The 9,288-nt window shown below is 41.7% G+C and overlaps 1 protein-coding gene across 3 annotated transcripts; it reads right to left on the reverse strand.

Annotated features, from left to right (window-relative positions):
* Positions 1–380: 380 nt before the first annotated feature.
* On the reverse strand, positions 381–9,266 carry ZFAND1 (zinc finger AN1-type containing 1). Of its 3 annotated transcripts, none has more exons than XM_074883648.1 (9): positions 9,141–9,219; positions 8,375–8,795; positions 8,241–8,283; positions 6,219–6,258; positions 5,731–5,858; positions 5,554–5,645; positions 4,620–4,744; positions 762–917; positions 381–610 (listed from the first exon to the last, which is right to left on the reverse strand). In XM_074883648.1, exons 2-9 carry the CDS (start codon positions 8,403–8,405, stop codon positions 440–442), a joined length of 786 nt encoding a protein of 261 aa, XP_074739749.1. In that variant the 5' UTR covers positions 8,406–8,795; positions 9,141–9,219; the 3' UTR covers positions 381–439. The 3 variants fall into 3 exon arrangements, with proteins under 3 accessions (XP_074739749.1, XP_074739741.1, XP_074739733.1); XM_074883640.1 differs by having other exon boundaries at positions 8,375–8,827; positions 9,141–9,204; XM_074883632.1 differs by lacking the exon at positions 8,375–8,795 and having other exon boundaries at positions 9,141–9,266.
* Between the last annotated feature and the right edge of the window lie 22 nt (positions 9,267–9,288).

Genomic DNA, 9,288 nt, shown 5'->3' on the forward strand with positions numbered 1-9,288 from the left:
CTTTAAAATTACAATCCAGCTTTGAAATCCACCAAAAGATCCCCAAAAACTAGAGTACATCAACTACTGATATTCTAAACAATCTTCTCAATGAGCACCAAACAATGTCAAGACACTGACAATTGAGAAATCCATTAATTCCAGAGGTCATACTTATGCACCCAGAGGTGTAACTTCTTTGTGCAGAATCACTGTAAACAACTGTGTTAAAACTTAGTAAATCCATCCTGCAGACTGCTGAAGAGGAAACAATAGAGATTTACCTAAGGTCAGAAATGTCCGGATGAAACAACAGGCTGCTGAATGCTATGCTTCTAGCTGAACTGTATTTCTTCCTCTTACCATATTTCTTCCTCTTTTACACAAGAAGTAGAAAAGAATAATTTCAAGTTCTCTTTATTGTCTTTATTATCTCTTTTTTTTGTGTGATAATTACTGATTAACTAAAGTATGACTCTGTATCTTCTATAAATAGAACATCATTATCAAGATACTCCAAAATTATATTTCCACCATTGTACAACGGATAGTCTTTATCAGACAGCCATGTTTCCAATGTGTGCTCAAATGGCAAGGCTTCTCCAGAGGCAGTATGGCATAATCTCAACTTCTGTAAGACAAATAGCACAGAAATTGACATCAAGATTTGCCTATCTGAGATGCAAGAAGTGGGGTGGGGGAGGGACAAAAGAGAAAAAAAAAACCCAAACAAAATCAAAACCCAAAAAACTGGAAAATGTTTGTTATTTTTACTGATTTACCTGGGATGTTGATTTGTTGTTGTCATTTTTAAGGCTTGCTAAGGAAGCTGCAAAATCTACTACTTTGCCAATACTCCACTTATTGCAGAAGAACATGGGCTTGCTTTTCTCTTTGTTCCCCTTTGGTAGAAATACTTGAAAATAAATTCTTTCTGTCTAGAAAAACATAAAAAATAAACAAAAATTATTCACAGAAACAGCACACAATGCCAGTCATACACATCTAATAGTTTTTTAGTAAAAAACTTAAACTTCAACCCCAAAATTGCCAACTTAAACTTGTTCTATTCCATCAGGACCAAGGCCCCATTTTACTGCAGAATATAAATGACTGAGATTATCGACTCACATCCCCTCCAGCTGCAGGCACATATATGACGGAGAGTAAGTTCAGAAAGGTTTCACCAGAGCCCCACAGCTAGACTGTTATATATAGACAGACATGAAAAGGTGTCTGCCCTGGGTTTACTAGACAATAATGACTGCTCTGGGGAGAAAAAGGTGAGTTTAAATAAGCAGTGCTGGCTTTTGGCAGAAGTGTAATGTCTCAAATTGGAATGCAAAGGTGGTTAAAACAGAACAATTCACCGTACTAGAAATGCCTGCTTCATTTCCAGTCATGGCCAGCTAATCCTTCATCCTGCTTTTCCTCCTTTTATGTACTAAATGCTCTTTCAGTATCTACTAGACTGAAACACTTGTTTAAGAAATTTCAAGAATGATCTATGAGGGAGAGATTTTGAACAGGATTGGGACAATCCCTTCTTCAGGTTTATTTCTTCTTGACATTCAACAGAAGACACAGAGCAAGCATGACTGGTATATTCATCAGTTCAGATCGCCCTTGCTGAGTCCAAGCCAGACACTATCAAACAAGACAGAAGTTTTCTTTTTAAAGGATTTATTTACGTCTTCCCTAGAAAAATATGGAACTACTCTTCCCCCAGCTATGTTCATAAAATTGAGTCTGAATTTCAACCTGTGTATTCTCCTCAAAACTTTAGTGCTCTCCACACACACAAAAATATCTTGAACATCCAGGAATATTACAAAGGGGCAAGGGAAGCTGGACCTGAATCTTGCTAAAATGTAAATGCCCACAACTTGTAAAACAAACACAACAGCCATCTTATTATGGACACATGCTAACATCACTCAACTGCAATCAGAGCCCTGACACCTTCCTACAGTTGCTCCTCCAGTTCTAAGGATGATGAGAGAGCCTCCCACAGTTCACTGCAACTTAATTCACAAAGCAGTTCATTCTACTGTTGCATCCTTAACTATGGGATATGCCTCCTGGAATTTCTGTGCCATATCCAAAATACCCATCAGTCAGTGACACAATAACTAACACTACTCTACAGCATGGCCCTCCTGTTTTGAGCTGATCAGTCTCCAGAGGGGTAACTCATATCAAGGTCTGGCACCAAAAGAAGCAAGCATCTACAGAAAGCTAATCTCAACAAAGAGGACAGAGAAGAGATATTTCTAAGATAGCCTGATTTTTCTGATCATAGAATAAGAAAGGCCAGGAAGGACCTCTGGTGTCACATGGTCCAAAACCATGCTCAAAGCAGGGGGAACTTTAAAGCTGGACCTAACTATAAAGGTAGATCAGGTTGCTCCAAGTTGCATTCAGTCAAGTTCTGAACATCTCAAAGATGAGACTCTGCAAAATTTTCAGAGCAGCTTGTTTCAAAGTCTGACCACCCTCACTGTGTTTTTTCTTCCTATTATCTAATTGGAATTTCATATCTTGCAGCTTGTGCCCATTGCCCCCTGTCCTTTTGCTGTGCACAGCCAAGAAAAATGTGTCGATCTTCTCTGTATAGTGATGACAAAACTACAGTGCCAAAGACACATCCCAGAATCTTCATATTCAAAAAATCTGTCATCAAACTGGAACAAGCTGGGCAGAAGAAGGCTAGAAGGAGTCCAGGAAGAAATTTAAATAGAGGTGCTGAAGGTTAACAGACTTAATTTATCATGTTAGAATTATCACTATTCTAGATGACTAAACAATTAATATCCAAATGAGAAAATGAATAGTAAGAGAAATTAGCATACAGTAATTTTAGAGCTTACTGGCTTTGGAATTAGGAAGCAACTTTAAAAATTTTCTTGTATGTATCAAGGGTGGATTTTTTTAATTGTGTCCCACAATATTTGAAATTAATCACTTTTCCTCCAGCACATATTTATTAACATGGTACTATCTGTGAAGAATGCTACAAGCAGGTCTTTGTATTATGACTTCTGCCTCAGCAGAGTTATCTAATTTCTAAGCATGACAGAGTATAAAAAAAAGAAATTCATAAGAAGACTGAGTAATGGAATAGCTGTAGTTTTTTAAAAACAATAATCAAATGTACTTTACTAAGATAAGGCCTAACAATAGCACTATCACATAGAATGTTTTCAGTATTATAAAATCAATATAATAGGCCTAAACTTGGTGCACCCTGACATAACAATGTGGTAAAAAGTAATTTAAATACAGTTCTTTTAAGAGGATGCTTAAGTACAGATCTAAAGTGAAACCCTGGTTGAAAGAATCAAGTTGTTTCCAAACCCAACATAATCCTGATATATGAAAAAGACTTGAACACCAAGTTTGACTTGCCACAGTAGTGAAAAACAATTAGAAATCTGTGAAATACTTCAAGAACCAAAGAAAGGATGAAAGAAACATAAAACAACTGTCAAAACCCTTTTCCAACCCAAAGGCAGGAACAACTGACCTGAGGTCCTACTGAGAAGCCTCTCAGTACTGAGCATGAAAAGCATCCCTTTGAGATGAGTTTGCCATGTGTGACCAGTACCGCAGTTCAAACCTCCACATACAGTTAGCATAATTAATGACGTTTTATAAGGCAAACAGACATTCTCTGCGACTGAGCTGGTCACAGATCAGTCCCCTCTCCCCTCCTCCTGATGGCCCTGAAGCTCCTGCGCACCAGGCAGACTTCTCCCCCTCCCTATCAGCCCCAAGGTCCCTGGGTGCCAGGCCAACTACTACCCTCCTTACCGGCCTTGAAGGTCCCAGGCACCCGGCCAACCCGGTGGTGATGATGCCGTCACAGAGCAGGGAAGCACAGCAGCAGCACACAGAGCCCTGCCCATAAAATCAAGCACTTACAAGCCCTAAGCGGGACTTGGACCAGAACTGCTGCTGGACTGCAAAACCCGTGATCCCCCAGTGGCCAGGGACACCTCCACTGTCATCTGCTTCCTCGGAGGACTGAGTGAGTGACTCATATTCTTTTATGTGTTTCGAGTATAGATGATGACTGTGATCTTGACACTGCAAGCCAGGTATGAAGACTTGACCTGATCTGCAGAGGGTCCAGGCGATTAGAAGCCATAAGCTAAGCTGTGCTCTAAAATTCTCTGCTACGCTAGTTAGAAAATTGTGCTACACCGATTCTAATTATAAAAACCCTGTTCTACTCTGATCATAAATGTCTATGCTATGCTGATCATCAAAGTCAGTTAAAATAATAAATCTTTAATTGTAACTACAACTTAATGCCGTCATCATTCTGCCAAGGACCCCCAAAAGAACCTGCCTGTCCCCACAGTGTGAGTGACAGCCATATGGCAGGCAAATACATTTGTGCTATAAAATAAAAGAATTTGACCTGACTGCTCCAAACTCGACACAGACACCTTATAACAGACATAAGACTAGTGAGATGTTTTTTTGGGTACCAGGCTGAAACAGATGTATAAACGCTTGTGGTCTTGAAGAATTAAATCCAAAACCAAACTGAGGGTACTAGATGAAGAACAAGAAATTTAGAAAACTTCCCATTTCCTTTGAGAATTCAATTACTGAAAATAAACATGACTGACCTGAGGCAAGGAGTTGTCACCACACGCATGCATTTTCAGTTTCATTAATGCCACTTTTGCTGCTGTCTCACTGTTTTTCGCTCCTTTACGTTTTTTGCTTTTTGCTTCCTCTTTTTTTTTAGAATCTGAGAACAATATTATTCCTGTTAGTGTGATGATTCAGACTGTCTCTTGAACATATCCTGGAATTAGCCTATTGGGCCTCATCGTATCTCCAAGGTTCCCATCTTTTCATGTCCTTTTCATGTCCTCCTGAGCCATGATATCAGATCCTCCAAGAATATTTGGAATGGTTACAATTCCAGCAGAACTTCTTTACACTTAAAAGCAGCTGAACACTATTATGAGGTGAACACAGGTTGCACAACACAAACAGATATGAATTCCTAAGTTTCTACACCTATAGCCATCACAGCGTTCATATGGCAACACTTTCAGGTCCTCCTTTCTACACATAACCACACTGTCCAGTTAGGCAGTGCTGTTTATTCTCTTTTATGTCGTAGAGCTTGTTTAAAAGCTGCAAACATTACATTGTAGACTCACAATTTTTTGCCATCTTGGTTGTGTAGGTATAATCCCAGCAGCCTGGCATGTGTACCCAATACAACTGCATTATTTGTACATGAATTAATATGCAAATAATAATGGCTAGGCACAATTAATTACATTACTTGTAGAATGAGAACAAGACAATAATTCTGCAAGAAACCTGAGCCCTATTTAAACTTTAAAGATTCTCTTTATATGCTACTGTTGTCTTGTCTCAGTCTAGATGAACAGTATTATCTGCTGACATGTGAGTTTAGGGCTATTTAAACAAGGAACCCTCATCCTTTCTTCTTACTTGGCCAAACCTGAACCCTCAGAGGAGGTCACAAGCTCAAACAGTCTTATGAAAAAAATTGTAGAATATATATCTCACTGTACTTGCCTATAATATGTTTAACTAGCTGCTGGGTGGCAGCCATTCGAGGTTTTGGTGTGTCCAGTTTCTCACATTCATGGTCTGATTGATGCCGGTGTCTGTAAACAACAGTGTAAAACTTTTATTACCTTTTCCATACACTAATGAATGAGTATTGATGTTTAAACACTCTGTTCCACTCACCTTAGACAAAAATGTTTTTCACAGTAGGGACATAAAACTGGCAAAAGCTCCTTTCCATTGCAGTCCTTGTATGAGCATGAATAAGATCTGTGCTGACCTGGTTTCACAGAATTGTTTCTGGTATTCACCTAGGCATTAGTATAAAATATTTTGTGTAAAGAAACAGATACCACAAATACAAGTCACCACCACAGCTTTCCAAAAGAACTGTGTGAGCTCTCCCTTCTATGGGCAAAACTAGTCCATTGATTCTCTCCTACTTTTGTCCTGGTTAAGTTTAGCTCAGAGTTAGAAAAAGAACCATCATCCTACTCAAACTCAATTTACTTCTGACAGGCAGAAGAAGAGCAGTTTCCTTTCTTTAAGCTTGTCACATTCTCAGTTAAATAATTCATGCTTACATACTATGTGTATATATCTAATCTGAAAATAAACAGTTAAGTTGCACAGAATTTTAATTTTAAGGTAGTCATATATTATTAGATTACCTCAGAACATCCATGAGCATCCCGGCTCCTGTGCTGAAGGCTTTGTGACAAAAGAAGAAAATATCACACCGTTATCAGCATTTCAGAAAAAGAAAACTACATGTGAAAACATTTAAGTGTTTAAAGAGTGATCTGACAAGTTTTACCATGGGAACACTGCAATTAAATAATGAATCTCCAAAATTTGTTCTGACCTATGCATTTCGCATCTTGAATAAATTGATCATACTCTTCCCGAGTATGTAAAACATTTAGCTCTTGGAATTTATGCCCCAAGATAATAAACCATTTCAAGAGAATAAGAACATTAGCATGCTTAAGAATTCAGATCAAAACAACTGGAGGTTGTCTGTTTTAATGAATTTTGAATCACTTTCCACAAGAGCAGAAATCCCTTAAAGGCTTCTAACATGTTAAAGTGAAATCTGCCCTCAGTTTATCTGAGCTTATCTCAGTTGCCTCTGCTTATTTGAGATGTAAATCGAAGTGCAGGCCCTGATTTGAACCCTGGAAGAAACTTCAGTTTCTTTTCTACAAGAAAAAATACTTTCCCCCCGCCCCCCGCAAAAAAGCCCAGTACAAAACAGGGTCTAAACTAGATGCCTTCCGAAATAATCTACCTGTATTCTAGAGATATTCCCACTGATTTCAAACCTCCACAACAGCCACTAGGTAAAAAGGTGGCAAGTTCAATAAAACAATTATTTTTTAACTAAATGTATCTGAACTGAATCACATGCTAAATTCATTTAGGTCTACAAAACTGCCACACTGAGATCTTACAGGAAAGACTACTTAATTTCCTTTAATGACAGGGTCACCCATCTAGTTGACATAGGGAAGCCAGTAGATGTGCTGTTTTTTGATTTTAGCAAAGCTTTTTATACTGTCTCTTACAGTATCCTTCTGGCCAAAATGTCCAGCACACAGCTAGACAAGCCCGTAATACAATGGGTGAGCAACTGGCTGAGGGGTTGGGCTCAAAGAGTTATAGTAAATGGGGTTACCTCAGGCTGGCGGCCAGTCACCAGTGGGGTTCCCCAGAGCTCAATTTTTGGGCCAGTGCTCTTTAATGTTTTTATAAATGATCTGGACACAGGAATCGAGTACATTAAGTAAGTTTGCCAACAATACTACACTAGGAGGAGCTGTGGACTCCCTCACAGGCAGAGAGGCCTTACAGAGAGCTCTGGATAGACTAGAGAGCTGGGCAGTCACCAATCATATGAAATTTAACAAGAGCAAACGCAGGATTCTCCACCTGGGATGGACTAATCCTGGTTATACATACGAATTGGGGGACAAGAGGTTGGAGAGCAGCCCCACAGAAAGAGATCTAGGGGTTTGGGTTGATGACAAGTTGAATATGGGTCAACAGTGTGCCCTGGCAGCCAAAAGGGTCAACCATGTCCTAGGGTGCATCAGGCAGAGCACAGCTAACCGGTCAAGAGAGGCGATTGTCCCACTCTGCACTGCACTGGCGCAGCCCCACCTCAAGTACTGTGTGCAGTTTTGGGTGCCTCAATGTAAGAAGGACATCAAAGTATTACAGTGTGTCCCAGGCAGGGTGACCAAGATGGTGAAAGGCCTTGAGGGCAAGACTTAAGGAGGAGTGGCTGAGGTCACTTGGTTTGTACAGCTTGGAAAAGAGAAGGCTGAAGGGTAACCTCATCGCAGTCTACAACTTCCTCATGGGGGGGAAGTGGAAGGGGAGGTGCTGATCTCCTCTCTCTGTTGACCAGCAACAGGACACAAGGAAATGGAATGAAGCTGCGTTGGGGCAGTTCAGACTGGGCATTAGGAAAACGCTCTTCACCGAGAGGGTGGTCGGTCACTGGAACAGGCTCCCCAGGGAAGCGGTCACGGCATCAAGCCTGTCAGATTTCAAGGAGCGTCTGGATGACACTTAGTCATGTGGTTGTTTTAGGTAGTCCTGCGAGGAGCAGGGAGTTGGACCTGATGATCCTTATGGGTCCCTTCCAACTTGAAATGTTCTATGATTCTATGATTCTATGAACTTACCAGAAGACACCTGAACAGCCATCACATACAAAGGGGAGAAAATCTGTAAGAAAGAGATTTGGTTTCAGTTAAACATGGTCCTTGTATTGCTAATAGTTTCTAGCTTAATTTTTACATTAATAACTTTTGCTTACCTATATCATGGGGTAGGTATCTTAACTGCATCTACCAAAAATCATCCAAAAAGCCAGCACCTCCTCCATTTGACAGTCTTGATGATCCTGCTCCTTCCTCTCTACGCTTCATATCTTACATACCATCCTTGTGTAATTTAAATTGCACATACTTAAGTCTCTGCACACATCCCCCTCCTACTGCAACAATTCTTACAGATAAAATCACTTCACTGTCAGCTGAACTCAGCCATGTCACCAATGGCAGCAAATGCCCAACTCCTAGGCCATTACTCCATTTCTTCATCCTTCAGATTTGGTCTCAATGGACCACCAGGTGACTGGACTACAAAGCTCAGGTCATGAAGATCTCGGTCACTTCCTCTGTAAGGCTGAGTGGTCTCGTCTGAAAGCTTTCAGTACAAACGTTTCTGCTGCCTTTCTGAAAGGTCACATTTTTATTAGCACCACTTCCTGAGATCCGTGAAGGCAAGCAAGGGTAAAGAGTGGAAAAACGGTTGTTAAAGCAGGGGATGGACCACCTGGTGACACAACTGAAACGACGGGCCCTGGCGATGGGTCCTGCAGCCCTGCAGCAGCACGGAGAGCACCCCAGAGGGGAGGAACCACCCCGCGGCGCCCACCACCGCCGCCACCGGCCCCGCCGCCGCGGCCCCGCCCCGGGACCCGCCCCCGGCCCAGCGGCCCCGCCCCCGCCAGCGGCGGCCCGCGGGACGCCGGGCCCTGTCTCCACCACCCCGCCGGATCCCGCCGCGCTTTCCCTTACCGAGCTGGCGACAATCCGCCACCCCGCAGTGCTGCCCCAGCTCCAGCTCCGCCATTCTCCGCGCGTCGCAAAACGCGAGGGGGGAGGGGGCGGAGAAGCTGCAGAAACCGGGCGCGCAAGGGCTGTCGGGACACTGGAGGGCTCGGCA

This window comes from Strix uralensis, chromosome 1 (genome assembly GCF_047716275.1).
Source record: "Strix uralensis isolate ZFMK-TIS-50842 chromosome 1, bStrUra1, whole genome shotgun sequence".
NCBI classification, from domain to species: Eukaryota; Metazoa; Chordata; class Aves; order Strigiformes; family Strigidae; genus Strix; species Strix uralensis.

Coding starts and splice junctions, on each gene's coding strand:
- ZFAND1 (XM_074883632.1), bottom strand. CDS start 9,195: ATGGCGGAGCTGGAGCTGGGGCAGCACTGCGGGGTGGCGGATTGTCGC. Junction 8,284..9,140: donor GGCGGATTGTCGCCAGCTCG/GTAAGGGAAAGC, acceptor TCTTTCTTACAG/ATTTTCTCCCCTTTGTATGT. Junction 611..761: donor ACAACAAATCAACATCCCAG/GTAAATCAGTAA, acceptor TTTGTCTTACAG/AAGTTGAGATTATGCCATAC.